Source organism: Rhinopithecus roxellana, chromosome 5, assembly GCF_007565055.1.
Source record: "Rhinopithecus roxellana isolate Shanxi Qingling chromosome 5, ASM756505v1, whole genome shotgun sequence".
Lineage (NCBI taxonomy): Eukaryota > Metazoa > Chordata > Mammalia > Primates > Cercopithecidae > Rhinopithecus > Rhinopithecus roxellana.
Window position 1 is genome coordinate 68247052 of NC_044553.1, and position 19054 is coordinate 68266105.

The 19054-nt window shown below is 39.6% G+C and overlaps 1 protein-coding gene across 3 annotated transcripts in view; it reads right to left on the reverse strand.

Annotated features, from left to right (window-relative positions):
• Positions 1 to 19054, reverse strand: part of EIF2AK4 (eukaryotic translation initiation factor 2 alpha kinase 4) — a 108001-nt gene that overhangs the window by 56418 nt on the left and 32529 nt on the right. For all 3 annotated transcript variants that reach the window (XR_004057248.1, XM_030930184.1, XM_030930185.1), the window contains exons 8-13: positions 15763 to 15920; positions 13743 to 14278; positions 8590 to 8696; positions 7854 to 8011; positions 4464 to 4894; positions 3172 to 3241 (exon numbers count right to left, since the gene is read on the reverse strand). Coding sequence is in view for 2 of the 3 variants with exons in the window: in XM_030930184.1 (XP_030786044.1) it covers positions 3172 to 3241; positions 4464 to 4894; positions 7854 to 8011; positions 8590 to 8696; positions 13743 to 14278; positions 15763 to 15920 (1460 nt within the window). In the remaining variant the exon portion in view is untranslated. The remainder of the gene's footprint in view (positions 1 to 3171; positions 3242 to 4463; positions 4895 to 7853; positions 8012 to 8589; positions 8697 to 13742; positions 14279 to 15762; positions 15921 to 19054) is intronic.

Consider the following 19054-nt stretch of genomic DNA (forward strand, 5'->3'; position numbering starts at 1 on the left):
GTGATCCACGTGCCTTGGCCTCCCAAAGTGCTGGGATTACAGTTGTGAGCCACCGCAGCCAATGTAGTTTATTTATGCTATTATTCCTGGTTAAATTTATAACTAACAAATTTTTATTATTAGTGGTTTGACAAGGAAAGTACTTATAAAAAAACACACTGGCTTAACACTCAGATATCCTTCAAATCAATTGAACTGCTTATCTAAGAGTCTACACTTAAAATTTTCTTTATCTACTATTAATGAACCCTTATAACTGTTGGTAATTATATTTTTATTCCTGGTAATAAAGTCATTGCAGGCTGGGCATGGTGGCTCACACCTGCAATGGTAGCACTTTGGGAGGCTGAGGCAGGAGGGTCATTTGAGCCCAGGAGTTCTAGGCTGCAGTGAGCTAGGACTGCACCACTGCACTCCAGCCTGGGAGATAGATGGAGACCCTGCCTCTTAAACTAGTAATAGTAATAAAGTTGTTGTGTTCAGTCCCCAGTAGTAGAATAATTCCCCACAGCCACAACTGACAACCCTGGTAGTTTCTGGTGACCTCCCTTACTGGGCTAATCAGCACTTGATTGGAAGTCCAGGTTAGTATGTGAAGCCAGGAGTACTATTATTATTGTGTTAACAACAGTTGCATTAACTATCTCAAAAATTACTGCCTTTAGAAAAAACAACCTCAAGCTATATTTGTATGCATAATTGACATCTGGATTGGGTTTATGTTTGATGCATTGTTTGGGAAATTTGCAACACAAACTGGCATACGAATTACTTATTCTGATGGTGAACTTTCATGTATTTTTTATTAGAAAGTAGAACTAATTTTAGATTTTCAGCTTGATGGATTTTCAGTTTTTCCTGAAGAATTTTGTTTACCATTAGTCTTCAAATTGGATACCATTGTGCAGTGGTATACTGTTATACTTCAGAGAAAGAGTAAGAGTACATGTAGTTCAGTTCCTATGAGGTAGCTGTAACCCTTAAAAATGAAATGTCAACTCTAGGGTACATTTGGCATTGAAAGAATAGTTAGGAAACAACTTGGTTTTGATGGGGTCATGATTAAGAAATGATATATTGGTTTTATTTATGGAATTGTTTTATAGCGCATACAGATCAGCGATCAGCCAACAAATATTTTTCTTTGAGCTTATGAAAGCTCTGTATTGTTTTGCCTTCAATCTGTTGTCTTCAAAACAAACAAACAAAAAAGCTTCTTGCACCTTCCCCTCCCCTCTTTTCTTCCTTTTTCTTTTTGCTTGTATGTACAAGGTAGGACTTACTTCGTAAGAAACAAAACGCTAGTATTTTCTTAAGCCATGATGTGAAACCAATGACCCTGTGACCCCATGGCACAGAACACTAAATTGTGGTCCCATGGCTGAAACTTGAGGGTGACTAAAAGTAGTGCCTGTGAAACTTGATATCTATCTGTGATGGCCATTTGATCTCTAAGAGGAATTTTGTACACTCCACAGAACTCCTATCTACAGTAAAATTGATTTTCAGTTTTAAATGTGGGCAAAAAGGCATTTTCTCCAAGATTTTAAAACTAATTCTTATTTTTAAATGGTTTACCAAAATTTGTCAGTACATTTTACATGTAGAAGCATTTCAAAAATCATTTCTAGCAAGCACTTGACATCTAGTCAACTCTCTACTCCTTCTTTATTTTGTTTTATCAAAAGATTAAGAGTTCTTTTCTTTGAATAAAATAATTTCTTATAATTAAGCAGCAGAAGATCAATCTTTATAAAGTATGAGGGATGCCAGATGTTGATAAACTTACTCTTTCTTAATCTGGACAAAGTAAACTTAACAGATTTTTCTGATGAGCATGCTTTATGAATCCTCCATTCTATCACATGTGCATTTTTCATGTTAAACTGCAACTACTTAATCTCTTCCCCTATCCTTCTAAATTAATTTTCTGTAGTTGGAGTGTAGTCTTTTCCCCCTTAGGCTATGCATTAATCGAAGTTTTCTTTTCACCACGACTTTACAATGTCTAGTAAACAATATTTCTACTTCCCACATCTTTGCTTTACACAGTCACCTTGCCCTTCCTCCCAGCACCTAAGAAAAAAGATGGTCATACTAACAGGTGAAGTGTACAAGGTGTCTGTGTGTTTTGTGTAGCTTCAGAGTTAGATTGAAATTACCAGGCACAGATTTAGTCTTGTCATTTTGTTTACACATTGGGGAAAACAAACCAGTTTATTAAACATTTCATGTAACTGCACCCAAGTTTTGCCAAGCTGGAAACTTGGACCTTTTCTGTGTAGTGACTTTTTAAATTATAGTTTTTATAACCTGGAGATCAGACTGTTGCTTTCGCATGATGTATGTAGGGTCTCATGACTGGAGTTTGCTTTGTTTTACAGTATCTGTACTCTTTGTATTTTTCAAGAGCTATTTTGCAAACAGATGATGTATTTCTCCATTGAAAACACAATAAAAAAACACAGCACAATCTCAAAAAAAATTATGAGATATTTTTGTGATTTTTTGCTTGTTTGTTTAGCTCATCAGCTATCATTAGTATTAGTGTATTTTATGTGTGGCCCAAGACAATTCTTCTTTTACCAATGTAGCCCAGGGAAGACAAAAGCTTGGACACCCCTGCATTATAGGATCATGATACACAGTGTGAAATCACTGTTCCAGAGATGGTCTATGAAAATAAGGAATCAGGATTAATTGATGTGGGACAGACCAAAGTTAACTCCATGATGAGGCTGTTTAGTTCATCAATTTGCATTCAGTTCTCAACCCCAACCATAGAAAGTTTCCAAAACCCTTAGAAAACTGTTTTCATCACATACAAAAATGCAGTGTCTCAACTTCTAAAAGGTTGAAGAACTTCTAAAAGGTTGAAGTTTTATTATTTATTTTATTAACAAATTATTATTATTAATTTAATTATTACTATTATTATTGACAATAACATTATTCTCTCTTCTAAAAGGAGGTATGTTTTGCTATGTGGATTAATAAAAGTCTATAAATAAGCACAGGTAGAATATATTTTAAATGAATAATCATATTTCAAAATGGATGGTTTCTGTATTTGAACATCAGATTAAAGCTTTATAATTTACCTAAGGTTTATGACATCAGACATCAATTATATAATGAATAAAATGGTATAATTTCTATTCATATATATACCTGATTCTGACTTTTACTGTTCTCATCTTCGTTGTCAAAGATAATATCACTTTCAGAATCTGAAGCAGGCCTGAAAAAGAAAAACAGAGATATACAAAAGGAACAGAAATCGCTATTATAATTATAAACATGGACACCTTTAAATACTAGAAAGCACAAGAGGCTACAGACATCACACCGTGAGCCCACAGGCATCAATGTGTACTCTACACTGTGCTCATTTGTACTATTATGCAAAACACAGAACTCTTGATTTAATAAAAATGAGCCAGATTAAGTTTCCTGAAAAAATTTAATAGCTAAGAGTAATCACGAACTGTATTCACCTGGATAAAATAAAACAAAATCATGAAAGTAAACACCCAGGGTGGATTCTGAAAAGCATAAACTTTAGGATTATAATTATTGGTTTGGTACTTTTTTGGGGGCTGCAGTTGGCACTGTATCAAGACTCCAAATTAGTTCTTAAATGTTTCACAGGGCTGCAAGCCCTTATCCAAAGGAATGTCCTATGAGAAATTCTATTAAATGTATAAGATGAGGTATTGGATTTTCCTTTTTCCAGGGCTGGGATTTTGGAGATCTTTTGAAAATAGCGGGAAAAAAATCCTTTAGATTAGGGACCCCAAACCCCCAGGCCATGGACAGGTACAGGTCCACGGCCTGTCAGGGTCACAAAGCAGGAGGTGAGCGAACTGAATTAAGGCCTAAGCTCCACCTCCTGTCAGATCAGCAGCGGCATTCGAGTCTCATAGGAGCGCAAACCCTATTGTGAACTGTGCACACGAGGGATCCGGGTTGTGCACTTTTTCATCAGGCATTATGAGAATCTAATGCCTGATGATGTAAGGTGGAACAGTTTCATCCCGAAACTATTCCCCTAACACCTGTCTGTGGAAAAACTGTCTTCTATGAAACCAGTCCCTGGTGCCTAAACAGGTTCGGGACCGCCGCTTTAGATTGCATTTGATTACTCTCTAAAAGTGGGTTTAATTTTTTTTTTTTAAACATGGTCAACACGTCTGGATTTCTAAATGAATCTCCTTTTCCTTGGCTTGGACTTGGTGGGGATTGATGTTGGGGGGCATTTGCTGGCCCGGGAGGCGGAGGTTGCAATGAGCTAAGGACATGGACACGCCACTGACGTCCAGCTTAGGTGACAGAGCAAGGCCCTATCTCAAAAAAGGAAAGAAAGAAAAGAAGGAAAGAAGGAAGGGAGAAAAATGAAAGGAAAAATAAAGAAAGGAAACTAGGAGGCGCGTCAGAGGCAGCTGGTCCACTCGTGCGCTTACAGGAAGGACTGGGAGAAGACGCCACCGTGCTCGTCCTCATCGTCGTCCTCGTCGTCGCTGGAGCCCGGGCCGGTGGCGGGGAAGCGGGCACTGGCCGAGCGCTCGCCCGAAGTACTCCACTCCACCGAGCTGCTGAGGATGGGTGGCGGCGCGGCGGCCTCCACGCTGTCCGGGCCGTCCGTGTCGCTCGCCAGCTGCCCGCGCGCAGCTCGCTCATCCTTGGCTAGAGGCCCGGAGTCCGGGGGCGGCGTCCCCGGTCCCACCGGCCGCTCGTGCCGCTCGATCCAGGCGTTGTAGTAGCGCACAATATTCTCATGGTGCAGCCGTGACAGCAGTGTCACCTCGCCCTTGATCCTGCGGAATTGCCGGCTGGCCGGGTTGATGGGGATGCGCTTCACCGCGTAGCAGCAGCCGTCCAACTTGTTCTGCACCTGCGGTCAGCGGGGGAAGGTCAGCCGCTAGGCGCCTTGCACAAACTGGCATTTGCACCGCGTCACCTCATCCCCTCCCAAGGAAAGCGTGAAGTTCTAAATGAGTCCTACAGCTACAGTCAAGAACCACACGCCTGAAATTCTTAAACTGAAGAAAGCTTTGACTGCTACAAAATTCAGAAAATAGCCCACTCAACTCTAGATGTAATTAGCTTGCTGGGAGACCCTGGGGAAAACATACTCTCCATTTTAATAATTACTTTTACTGACAGTTACTTCCCTGCTTTTCCAGTGTATCTGCTATCTAAATTTGTCTTGATTTTAAGATAAAAATTATTTTCTAAAGTCAGTGTAAGGTTTCAGATGATTTTAGTTTCTCTCTGATTTTTTTTTACACTTAAAGTCACTAAAAACAAATTAAACTCCAAAAATATTAACAGACCTGAACACAAAGGTTAATTCCTTGATTTTTAAAGCCGTGTGAACTTGGGAAAATGACTTGATTTCCTTGATACTCTATTTTCTTATCTTTAAAATGGCATTTATACCATTTCCACTACCCCAAATGGTGACTGTAAAGCACCTGTATCAAGGCCTTATAGAGAAAGGTGCTTAGCTTAGTAAGTAACAGCAATTGCTATGAACACAATGACTGTCCACTGATTTTGTTCTATAATTAAGATGATGCATACTGAAACCAGAACAATACGATCAACAACACAGTAAAATGGTAAAAAAGCAAGAAAACGTTGCAAAGGCAAGTCCCCCCATCCTACATAGAGGTATCCTCATGCCAGGCAGTTTCACTATGTAAATGAGGTGACTGAAGCAACTTTATTATAGAGTCTTATTCACTGGAACATTGTAGTCCCATCCATGCAGGTCAACTGAGGTGATGATACACTCTAGAAAAGCAAATGCCATGTGGCCATGGGTAGCAGGAGAAATTAGTTCATTACAAAACACAAAACAGAATATCATTCTCTTGTTTGGCTAACAAGTTTCTTTTTTTTTTTTTTTTTGAGGCAGAGTCTCGCTCTGTCGCCCGGGCTGGAGTGCAGTGAGCTGAGCTCTGCCTCCCGGGTTTACGCCATTCTCCTGCCTCAGCCTCTCGAGTAGCTGGGACTACAGGTGCCCGCCACCTCGCCCGGCTAGCTTTTTGTATTTTTTAGTAGAGACGGGGTTTCACCGTGTTAGCCAGGATGGTCTTGATCTCCCGACTTCGTGATCCGCCCGTCTCCGCCTCCCAAAGTGCTGGGATTACAGGCTTGAGCCACCGCGCCCGGCCCTGGCTAACAAGTTTCAATTAAACTAATGAAAGTCTAAGTGAAGTCCTGGGAATAAGGAGGGAGTACTACAAAATTGAGTTTCAGATTATCCTTTTTTGTATGGAAATAGTGACAAGAACACACACTTTGTAGTACAACAGAGGTGGGTCTGAAAGCTGGTTTTATCTCTTAGTAGAGGTGTGTCATCTCAGGCAAAGGACATAACTTTCTCTGAGCTTCAGTTCCCTCATCTAGAGAATGAGGATCATACCTATCTCGTAAGAATGTCCTGAGATTTAAAGACAGGGTTTGTAAACCACAGGGCACAAAATCTGAAATATGGCAGGTGCTCCAAAAAATGATAGCCCTGTGTTCTTTTACTGCCACATTAACAGGGAAGAGGACAGTGTGGGGCGGGAGGTGGGGACCTTGGCATTGTCTTTCAATCTCCTGTCTCAGTACACATCACATACGAATTGGGTTGGGGGTAAAGCTTGCTATACTGGAAACCCCCAGGAATTCATTTACTGAAGTGAAAAGGTGCAGAAACAGTAATGGGTCTAACTGCTAATGAATGCCAGATCGCTGGGCAGACTGTCCTACTCTCACCCAGAAGCACAGAGATGGGAGGGTAAGGGCTGTGGATTCTCATAGGGAGACACTACTGGAAACGGTGGGGGCTTAAGTTACTCAGATGTTTTTGTTATATGAGCTTATCTATCATTATTAAGTACTTGTAAGGAGATGAAATTTGTTACTGTTCTAAGTTCAAGAATCTAAAATACCATGAAGTTAAAGGATTTGATCAAAATGATATTGTGTTAAAGAAACAGTATATGCTTCAATCATCCCCTCCTCTTAGACATAATTATGGTCTTTCTGATCAGGACATCTGTCTTGCTTGTCTTTCTTTTACCATAGGAAAACCAATTTAATTCCTTTTTCAATGTAAAAGTTTTTCTACAGTAACAGTAATGCTTCCTAATGATACTGTTAGAATCCTAAACAGAAAAGATACTCCGTTGATGGTGGGTTACCCTCATATGTGAAAGATGACATATACTGTATATGGACTTAATATAATAATCTGGGTCTCCTAATTTACAAAGAAATACTTCAATTATATAAAAACAGCTGAAACCTCTTTCTACAAGGGGCAGATAATAATAAAAGTCAACCAAATAGACTGGAAAGAAGAAAGGAAGACCTAACACCAGTGCACCTTAATAATACATCACTATTTTCCTGTCCCAATAATAGCTGGAAAATAAAAGCCACCGAGACCTGCTGCGGCCATCTTCCAGTTTGAAGTCCATCTCTCTTTTAACCTTAGAACCTTTTTATCTACAGCAACTCTAACAGCAAACAGGAGAAAAAAAGAACAATTTTCTTTCTGAACCAAAGCACACAAAAATGTTCCTTCTGTGGAGGTCTTGATTCCACTTGAAGTGCTGTTATAATCATGTGTGTTTCATGTTAATGCTCCACATGAAGCAAGGAAAGAGTGGGATATTCTCAACTGTGTCCAGCGTAACTTAAATAAAACCTTTAACTCCAGGAAGGTGAGGATGAGCATAGTATTGAACATCCATATTCACTTCCCTCCCCACTCCCAAAATAGAAGTCAAGTTCATGAGTCTTTGTGGAAATGGAACCGAGAAGGGGGTGGGGGGGATGACTCTGTACCACACCTTGATGACAGCTCCGAAAGCTCCTTTACCAAGAAGCTGTAATTCTTCAAACTCAATGAAGTATCGGGAAAACTGTCTCTGTGTCTCACTAAAGAAGGCAGCACTGGGTAGCTGGTTGCTAGGAATAACAGTCTCAACATAATCTTGTCCTCCAGAATCTGAGATAAAACAGAGAGTAAGAGGCACATGAGGCACTGGAGATTTAGGAAGAGCTACACAGCCAACAATGATGGAAGCCCTGGAAGAAGAGCCCCAACCAGTAGTTTGAAAAATTATCTTAACCTGAGTCACCTTTTAAAACTTTTCCTCACCTTGCCCTCCTTAAAGTAGGCAGAAATATATAATTAGCCCAAGTTTATGGGTGGGAGATTATACAGAGTAAGTGACTTAACTATAGAGTTAGAACCCAAACCCAGGTCTCATGATCCATCCCAATCTCTACTGAGGTTCCTTAATCTCAGGTGCAGCAGGAAAAATCTAGTTACATGGCACTACGGGTGACTAAACACTACAAGAGACTATAGCAATGGACAGTCCATCAGTAGAGACTAGAAAAATCAGGGTGGTAAAACAGTCCCATGCACATGGCACACATCAAACTAATGGATTTATGTGTAGTTCAGAATAAAAGACATAAAATAATACATGCAGCCCCTTCCAGTTTTAGGTTTATATACACTTTTAAAATAATTTAATGTCAAACAGGATATCAAATAAAGAATGGTAATAGACTCACCTTCAGGACTTTGTTCCACTAGAGGCATTTTTGGCTGAGGATTTATAAAGCTGTGTTTCAACAACTGCTGGGGACTCCATCTTTCCTTGTCATCCAAGCACACACATCTCGATGAGAGGGAAGGAAGAATCTCAGCATCACATACAATCAGTGTAAACTAGTTAATCCAAGGTATTAACTATGGTTTTTTTTTTTTTTTTTAAGATACACATTAGAGAATTCATGTTACTCATAGACCAGAATATACTCTCACAGGTGAATTTAAATAAACATTCCTGAAGGATTTACATGCTATGAAACAGGCTAGGTACAAGAGGCGAATCAAAAAAAGGCGTCTGTAGATGCAGAAGACTTACCCTCACGGAACAATTTTTTAAAAGTCTAAGGTAGTGCAAGTAGGCTATAAATTTTCACCTCGATTAACAGTTTAATGCCTTGTCATGCCAAACTAAGCCTTTCGGGAACTGGTTATAAATAAAGCCTTCTAAAGACAAAGCAAATCAGAGAGTTGGTGCAGGAGAGTAGCTCAGTATGACGAGCTTTAGATTAAGCCTGCTCATTACAGGATGAAGTAAGTTGGAAACATTTAGGGAAGGCTTTTTTAAAGTCCCATATTCTATTACATACTTTTAAAAAAAATTGGTTTATGCTTTTTTTTTTTTTTTTCTTGAAACAGGGACTTGCTGTATCGCCCAGGCTGCAGTACAGTGGTGTGATCTCAGCTCACTCCAACTTCTGCCTCCCGGGCTCAAGCAATCCTCCCATCTCAGTAGCTGGGACTACAGGCAGGCACCACCAGGCCTGGCTAATTTTTATATTTTTTGTAGAGAGGGGGTTTCCCCACGCTGACCCAGGCTGGTCTCCAACTCCTGAGCTCACGCAGTCTGCCTGCCTCGGCCCCCCCAAAATGCTGGGATTATAGGTGTGAGCCACCGTGCCCGGCCTCATATACTTTCTTTTAATCTTCATTCCTTGAACCCATTAACTTACTGTTTAATGGTATAAAAGACAATTCTTGTTTTGTTTTTTAACGAAGAAAAACAAGCCATACCTTTAACCCAGGGCTTCTGAAAGTGGGGGTCCCTGGCCAATAGCATCAGTATCCCCTAAAAAATGTTAGAAATACAAATTCTACTGCACCCCTGACCTAGTAAATCAGCATCTCTGGGGGTTTGGACAGTGATCTGTGCTTTAACAAGAGCTCCAAATGATTTCAGTGCAAGCTAAAGTCTAAGTTAAAGTCTAAGTAGTTAAATTCTAACTGATTTAAGCTGGACTTTTTAAAAAAAAATTTTTTTTTTTTTTTGAGGTAAGGTTTTGCTCTGTCACCCAGGCTGGAGAGCAGTGTTGTGATCATCACTCATGGAAGCCTCGAACTCCCATGCTCAAAGGATCCTCTTGCCTCAGCCTCCTGAGTAGCAGACATGTACCACCATGCTGGAATGCTTTATTTATTTTCATTTTATCTATTTTTTTTTTTTTTTGAGATGGAGTCTTGCTGTGTTGCCCAGGCTGGAGTGCAGTGGCACTACCTTGGCTCACTGCAACCTGCAACCTCCACGTCCCGGGTTCAAGCGATTCTCCTGCCTCAGCCTCTCAAGTAGCTGGGACTACAGGTGAGTGCCACCATGCCTGGCTAATTTTTATATTTTTAGTAGATACAGGATTTTGCCATGTTACAGGCCAGGGTGGTCTTGAACTCCTGACCTCAAGTGATCTGCCTGCCTCAGCCTCCCAAAATGCTGGAATTACAGGTGTGAGGTATCGCGCCCAGCTGTGCTGGAATACTTAAAATTTTTTTTTTATTTTTAGTAGAGATGAGGTCTTACTATGTTGCCCAGGCAGGTCTTGAACTCTTGGGCTCAAGAGATCCTCTCACCTAGGCCTTCTGCAATGCTGGGATTACAGGTATGAACCACCATGCCAGGCTACTTTCACTACAATGGCACAAGTAGTACTTGACTTGGTAGCACTTGACCTATAATTATAAACAATATACTTAAAAGAATCAACTGTCATTGTGAGTTCTGGACTTAAAAATCTATACATATAAAGTGGTGACAGCAACTATCATAAATGGTAACTTTTTTTTATGTTGCAGCAGTAAAAAGCAAGGTACTCCTAATTTCATAGCTTGAACAGGCAAAAAAGTTCTAATAAAACCATTTGTATATGATACTGTATTTCCTTTAAATTTAAAAATAATTTTTAATTATATCATTCAAACATAAATACCTTCTCCTTGCAAATATTAAAGCATTACTGATAATGATAAAGCCTTTGACCAGCCTCCCCTTCCAATTCTTTCTTCCATTTATTGTGTATCATTGTAGAGATTTTTCTATGCATTTATACACATAAACATACAATGATCCAAACAAAATAGTATTGTTTTTTGATTTTTTAAAGCAATATCATCTTGTATGTATTATTCTTCAACTTGCTTTTTTCATTCCACCATGTGTCTTGGAGTTCTTTCTAAGCCAGTACTTAAAGATTTTTTTTAAACTTCTGTATAGGCGTGGACCTACCAGAATTTATTTACACATTCTCCTACTGTTGAGATTATTTCCAAGTTTTCACATTTTCACAAAATGCTTCAATAAGCATCCCTATATATGCCCTGTTGGGTTTCTGAAGTGCATTATCAACTGTAACTCAACTGTGACATAAATGCTATTAACTTGAAAGAAAATCTGGATCAGAAAAATGTTAAAGCCTACCTAGAATGCACAGTATTTTTAAGAGATTTATAGCCACCAAGATCTCACTGTAAAAATGAACTTCTCTGAACCAGTAATTTTGGCAACAGGGTAGCCGTATATAGAAAAGGTTCAGCTTTGAACAAAAAGGGGTAAAATGCCTGGCAGCATCCACATTTCTTCATAGTTCTCACTACTGAGGATGGTGATGAAAACCAGCACTGACTCAGTCTGGGCCAAGTGCCAGAAACTTTATGGGTGTTAACTAATTTAATCCTCACAACCACCTCATGAGGTAGGCAGTGCTATTATCCCAGTTTCACAGAGGAGGAAACGCAGGGCAGGGGGTTAAGTCACTCAGTCAGTAGGGCATAGAGGTGGGACCTGAACCCAGATGTTTTGACTCCAGAGTCTTACCCAACACAGAGGCTGATTTGAAACAAAATCTTTCTCCAAAGGGTGTTCAACAATATGTAAAAATATAACTACAAATGGAAGGTTGCTGTTTTCATTCTTTGTGAATGGTGTTTTTCTTTTGTTAACCAGGGCTGGACAGCAAAGTTCCTAAAACAGTTCTTGGCAGCTCCTTAACCAAGCACAGTCTATCAAATCACTCCAGGGAGAGGAGTATACAAAATATTCTAAAGAAAAATCTTGTTAAAAGAATAAGAAGGCCATGAGCTGTGGCTCACGCCTGTAATCCCAGCACTTTGCAAGGCCGAGGTGGGGGGATCATGAGGTCAGGAGATGGAGACCATCCTGGCTAACACGGTGAAACCCCGTCTCTACTAAAAATACAAAAAAATAGCCAGGTGTGGTGGCGGGCGCCTGTAGTCCCAGCTACTTGGGAGGCTGAGACAGGAGAATGGCCTGAACCTGGGAGGCGGAGCTTGCAGTGAGCTAAGATTGCACCACTGCACTCTAGCCTGGGTGACACAGCGAGACTCCATCTCAAAAAAAAAAAAAAAAAAAAAGAATAAGAAATTGTGTGATCTCAAGTTTGAAACTGACAGAGCGTAGAGGTATTTAAGAAGAGAACTAGGAAAGTTTTAGCTACTGAGCCCATTTATTTTGCTACTAAACAGGAAAGGAAAGGTACTTCTACTTAAACCTCCCAGTGCTGTTTATAACAACACATAACGCTATTGCTAACCTTGACTAAATTACTCTTCATCAATGAAGAAGGCAGAACACTAAAGGCGACATTTTGAAGATGGAAATGAAACTTTCCATCTGTGATTCTATCATCATATTTGTCATTTTAGCCAACTTCATTGTTAGGGTGCATTTAAATAAATATTTTTAAAGTCCCATTGCATTAAAAAGATACCATAAAAGATTTCTTTAGAAATCTTAATATTTTCATATACTTTAAGGAGCAAAACCAACACAAAGAATCAAAGTTGGTCCCTTTCCACAACTGTGTATGTGTGTGTGTATATATATATATATCTCATATTCACTTTACACAAAAACAATCTCATTCAAACACAAATGCAGCTACTTTCACATCTATAATGGTAAGATCATCAGTGACAGGGCATAACAGTGTAACCCAGGCCAACTGGCTACTGGGATAGACGGAATAGGAAAGAAATGTGAAGGGTAAAATAAATGTTGCAAATGGAAGAAGTGAATAAAAGCAAATGATTGGGAAAAAGAAAGTAAAAAACAAAGAGCATCAGAAACGGAAGAAACCAGCCCAGGTCAACTCCTGCAGGACAGCTGGACAAGAGGAGCATCTGGAAAAATCCAGACTGAAGGGATCTTACTCCCAATTAACAGAAACTGAGAGAACTTGGCTGTGGCTTGGACTGAAAACAGAGGGAGCACTAAATTAGAAAACACTTAAGTGAAGGACCTGGACAAACATGTTAGGCCTGAGGAAACATCTCAGGAAGGGTTCTCCCAAACAGGATAAAACTTGGCTTTGTAATTAAACATGCACCTGTGATTTACAGGTATTGAAAATTCTCTGGCTAGAGTAAGTAATTTATTTGCATTCTACAACTTAGATGAATGAGACAGCCAATGAAGAATGGTTAAGAAGCACAAGGGGCAGAATCTCACTCCCAAAGCTATTAATGAAGTAAGAAGCCTCGTCTTTGACCCTTTAGGAACCAGAGCAAAGGTCAGTATTTGGAATACCTAGGGCATTTCTCACCATAACAATCTCTATTGACTTCCAAGAGTATACCAGCAGTCCCCCAAAAGGAGTTTGAAAATCAAGTGTGAATTCCAAGTGAATTTCAGAGAATGTGGTAGTTAAGAGAATCACAAACCTACGTGAGAAAACGGAACATATAAGACTAGGACAGGACTGGGAGAGCAAAGAATGAAGTCCTGTTCCTCACTTTTCAGCTTCCACATCACTTAGATGTCTGGCACACTCCAGCACAATCAAAAGTATAGGAGTAAAGTGCTATTAGAGGGAATCTCAGTGATACTCACTTCTTTAGAAAATCTTGAAAGTCAGCTGGTAAGTCACTAGGGATGGTCACAGGGTAGTCTCCACATTCCTGTCCTTGGCTGAGGGACAGCAGCAGGAGGCCAAGACACCAAACATCTCCTTTCTTCCCCGTTTTATAAGGCAGAGCACTGTCACTAAAACGAACTCGGGTTTGCTCAAACACATCCTCCTTGCAAATGTCTGCGAGGCGCTTAGAAATGCTATAGTCCGTAATCTTGACGGTGCCTTCTGCATCCACCAAGACATTAGATGCACTCAGGACCTTATGCACCACAGAATTGCTGTGCAGATAATCAAGGCCTGACAGGAGCTGCGCTGTGTACCTGCGAAGCTGATGCACAGGGATGGGGCCTGCGTGGCTCAGGTGTGCAGCAAGAGAGACCCCACTAATGTGCTCCACTAAAATGTCCACCACAATGGAGTCGTCTTGCTCTTTGAGATTCATTGCAAGGTAGCGTACTACATTTGGATGGCTCAATTTCACCAGTGAGTTGAATTCTGTTTCTGTTCCTTGAATCTGATAAGTTAAAATAATAATAATAATAATAATATTGGGCAAATCAACATTAACTTGGGTTTCATTTCAAAAGTGAAGTATTTGATCACACAAGGGAGGCAAAACAACAACAACAAAAAACCCCCAAACAAAAGTGAAGTATTTGATAGAAAATATACTTTCAAATGAGAAGAGAACAAATATGCCCGGAACTGAATCCTCCCCAAACCATATGGTCAACCTAATAGTTCATAAAGATGGAAAAAATTTAGTTAATTCTCAACTTCTCTAATCTCAAAACCTACTATGCATATACTACAAAACTAGTGAACAGTTTTTAAAATAAAATTCTTTTGAGGTATGGCCACCAGAAAAAAACAAACTTTAATTTAAAAATGACCTTTTCTGATTAGCTTTGTGTTTGGGTTTTCAAAAATATAGTACACGATTTGAGCAGCAGAATAATGGCTCCTCAAAGATGTCCACATCCTAATCCTCAGAACCTCACATGGCAAAGAGGAGTTAAGGTTGAAGATAGAAAAAAAAAATAACCTTTTCTGATTTAATAAAGATCACAGTCAACATTTAAAAAATTAGTTTGATAGAAAATACCCACATGTTATCTATCTGGTCACCACCCAAAGATAACTCAAGATTTTGGCACATTTACTTTCAGTTTTCTTTCTATACTTAAATACACACACATTTCTGAACACCATGCTTTCTCTACGATTTTTGTAAACCTTGTTATTATGTAACACTGCAATATGCAATAGTAAATGTTCTCCTTATGCTTGGTTACAAATCATAATTTATAAATTAACTGAAAAATCCTCCAGTCCCCGAAAATTCAGTTTTGAAGCAGTATTTTTCTTTCTTTTGGAGACAGGGTCTTGCTCTGTCACCCAGGTTGCGGTGCAGTAGCATGAACATAGCTCACTGCAGCATCAACCTCCTGGGCTCAAGCAATTATCCCACCTTAGCCTCCCAAGTAGCTGGGACCACAAGTATGTGCCACCATGCCCACTAATTTTTAAATTTTTTGTAGAGACAGGGTTTCACCATGTTGCCCAGGCTGGTCTCAAACTCCTGGGCTCAAGTAGTCCGCTACCTCGGCCTCCCAAAGTGCTGGGATTACAGGTATGAGTCACCACACCCAGCCCTGAAGCAGTATTTCAAGAGTAGGGAAAAGAAGAATTGCAAAAAACCCAATTTTTAACTAGTATTTAGTCCCAGTTGGAAAGATGACTGTTAATGCCATACTAAGGGCTGAGAAAGGAGGTTAAGAAGGCAGCTAGAAGTGCTTTGACCATGTTGTGAAAGTTCTGAAACCAGAAGCAAGGGGCAAAGAGGTACTGGTCCTTCACGGTGTTCTCTGGTCAAACAGTTCTCATACTGCTCTGGATCATCTTTGCAGGACAATCAAACGCAGGGCTATTTTATTCTGTCATCTCCTAAAGCCTGAGAATAGGCCTTTTGCTCAGTCAGCCACCTTGAATGCTTACCTGCTTTTTGCACTTATCAATCTTCTCTTTTTCTTGACTGGTAAGGAATGGACCCATTTTTTTCTGCCACTGAAGGACCCACTCATACAACAAGACAAAGCCGCCAGTGGCTGTTTCCAAAGCATTGTAGACTAATTTCCCAAGTTGTTCATCACTGCCTGCACATTAAACAGAAAGTATAATTAAATCCCACTGATACGTTTTCTGTGGGGGGAAAGAAGGGAGGGGGTAATACACATTCTTTAGTTCAACAATGGATACCATGTGCTAACTATGGAAAATATGACTTTATGTAATAATGTTCTTTTGTAAACAATTTTTGATATTTAGCGATATACCCTGAGTCCTAAAATAATTTTTTATAAGGGGCAAGAATCAACAATGAGATCTTAGTATCAGACAAATAAAGAACCAATGTTTGGCCAGGCGCAGTGGCTCACACCTGTAATCCCAGCATTTTGGAAGGCTGAGGCAGATGGATCACCTGAGGTCAGGAGTTCGAGACCAGCCTGAACAACATGGTGAAACCCCATCGCTACTAAAAATACAAAAAAGTTAGCCAGGTTTGGTGGCAGGCACCTGGAGTTTCAGCTACTTGGGAGGCTGAAGCAGGAGAATCACTTGAACCTGGGAGGTGGAGGTTGCAGTGAGCCTAGATTGCACCATTGCATTCCAGCCTGGGTGACAAGAGCAAGACTCTGTCTCAAAAACAAAAGAGACCAGTGTTTTATACTACTAGCCATTATGCACAATGTTATTTTCGTAACGAGTTTACCTTTGCTGACTGTCTACTGGTGTACCTTCATACAGCTAAATACCAACTAAAATGACAGAAAGAATATGAAAAGAGAGAACCAGCCATCAAGATCAATGTAGATTAGTGTGCACAGTAAAACAGTAATTTGAAAATCTGGGCCGGGCGCGGTGGCGCAAGCCTGTAATCCCAGCACTTTGGGAGGCCGAGACGGGCGGATCACGAGGTCAGGAGATCGAGACCATCCTGGCTAACATGGTGAAACCCCGTCTCTACTAAAAAATACAAAAAACTAGCCGGGCGAGGTGGCGGGTGCCTATAGTCCCAGCTACTCAGGAGGCTGAGGCAGGAGAATGGCGTAAACCCAGGAGGCGGACCTTGCAGTGAGCTGAGATCCGGCCACTGTACTCCAGCCTGGGCGACAGAGCGAGACTCCATCTCAAAAAAAAAAAAGAAAATCTGAATACATCTATGACTTTCTAAATGCAAAATTTGTTTGAATATGCTCAGTAAATACAAATTGGTCAATGCTTTGGAAGGAAAGAACAAGAGATGTCAGTTTAGATTTGAAGCTAGAAAATGAGACACATTTATTTAGTGATAGTCATATGGTTCTCACACAGGGAGAGCTAAATTCTGTAACACCAAAAATTTTCTTATAAAAATCTCTATTTTCATTAAAACAATAGAAAATCCTAAAAAATTAGAAAAGGAGAAAAAAAATCACCGTTTTATTTTTCTTTTAGTTCCCTCTATTCTCCTTTACCCCATAATTTACCATATCATAGCATATATATAGCACCTTGACACTATGACATTTTGGACCAGGTAATCTTTGTTGCAGGCAGCTTTTTGTGCACTGTAGGATTTTAGCAGCAATCCTGGTATCTACCCACTAGATGCCAATAGCACCCCGGCCCCAATGTTGGCCATCAAAAACGTGTGCAGACATCACCAAAGGTCCCCCAGGCTATAAAACTGTCCCCAGCTGATAACCCCTGATACATAATATTCTGCCTTTTTCCCTTATATAAGTAGTAGTTTTCCATGATGCTATACTATCTTCATAATGAAAACAAATTTTTAAAAAGACATTGATAATTATCTTTTCTATTTGAATAATTGAAAGTGAAGTAACCTGTGTATATATGATAAAGATGTCTCAGCAAAAATACTTTGGAGAAATATGGCTGAACTAGCTCACTTTGACTTTTTACCTGAGAAGCAGTTTTTATTTCACGGGAATGCTGATAATTTGGAGATTTTAATTAAAATGACCTATTATGTTAGTCATAAATAACTCCTGACAGTCTTTGCCTAAGGGGAAGAATCCTGCTGTTTAAAAATTTGTCAACCAAAGGAAGCAACCTAAGAAATGTGGGATCTAAGCAGTCAACTAGAAACACATGGCATTAAATGTTTATGGGATGGAGTATGAAGTTATTTACATAAAGCCTAATTAAATTTGTGTGTTATGCAGTACAGTGTTTTGCAATATTTGTTTCCCTAGTTGGGACGAGGCAGGCATTTCATAGTTGCTGGGGTTTAAAAAATTATAATTTTAGTATTGCCAGCCTCTTCTTGTCAGTTTTTCATGATGGGGATTATAAAAGGGACAAAAGAATATACTGTGATGAGGATAAGGGAAATACATTATCAAAAGAACTCTAACTCAAACTCTATGATATGCCCACAATGATCGTTTATGCAGACAGTCTCTATAGTGCTGTAGCCATATCTATAAGTAAGTGCTCTCTTCTCTCTAGTTCTAACAACTTTAAAATGAAAAACAAATATTGTTTTTTATAAAAATACTTCATTGAAAATAAAAAATTAGTAATCTTTTATGAAAACATTTCATAGACAGGGCATATTTTAAAAAATCAGACCCACTGTGAGAAAACAAAATAAATAATTTACTTGGTGATTTTATTAAAAATTCTCCAACTGAAAATGTGCCTCCTAATAAGGGTATTAACTGTGGTGAATCTGTCTAATGAGTACCAGTGAGAATAAGAGACCAAGTTAAGGTAAGAAGAATTGAATTAATTTGCCTTCTTGATTTCCCCAGGTTATTGGAAGTAGTGAGTTCTATGTTGTCACTTCGTGAATCTGAAATGTCTGAGTAAAGGACAGTCTCAGGTCCAAAGCCAACCACCACTACCAATGTCTCGAACCCGCCCAATGATTCCTTTGTCTAAATACAGCCGCTCTGTGTATGTGCAGGATCCTCTACTATCCAGGCTGCTGTTTGTCTGCCAAGGTTAAGTATCCAGCTCATAGATTATTGAGAAGTTTGGTTTCTTCTCCCTCCACCTGCTGCCTCCTCCCTGGCAACTCTTTTGCTTATTTGTATCTCCTTAAAGAGGAAGGGGAAAAGATGCCAAAAGAAACTCAATTCACATAATTTGGCTACCTGTTACCTCTGGCAAAAATATTCACGGGATTGAAAATTAAAGTTAACTGACAAATTCACTATGTACAAATGATTTCTATACCAATTACTGGTTTTATCTGTAAGGCTAGCTAAAGATGACG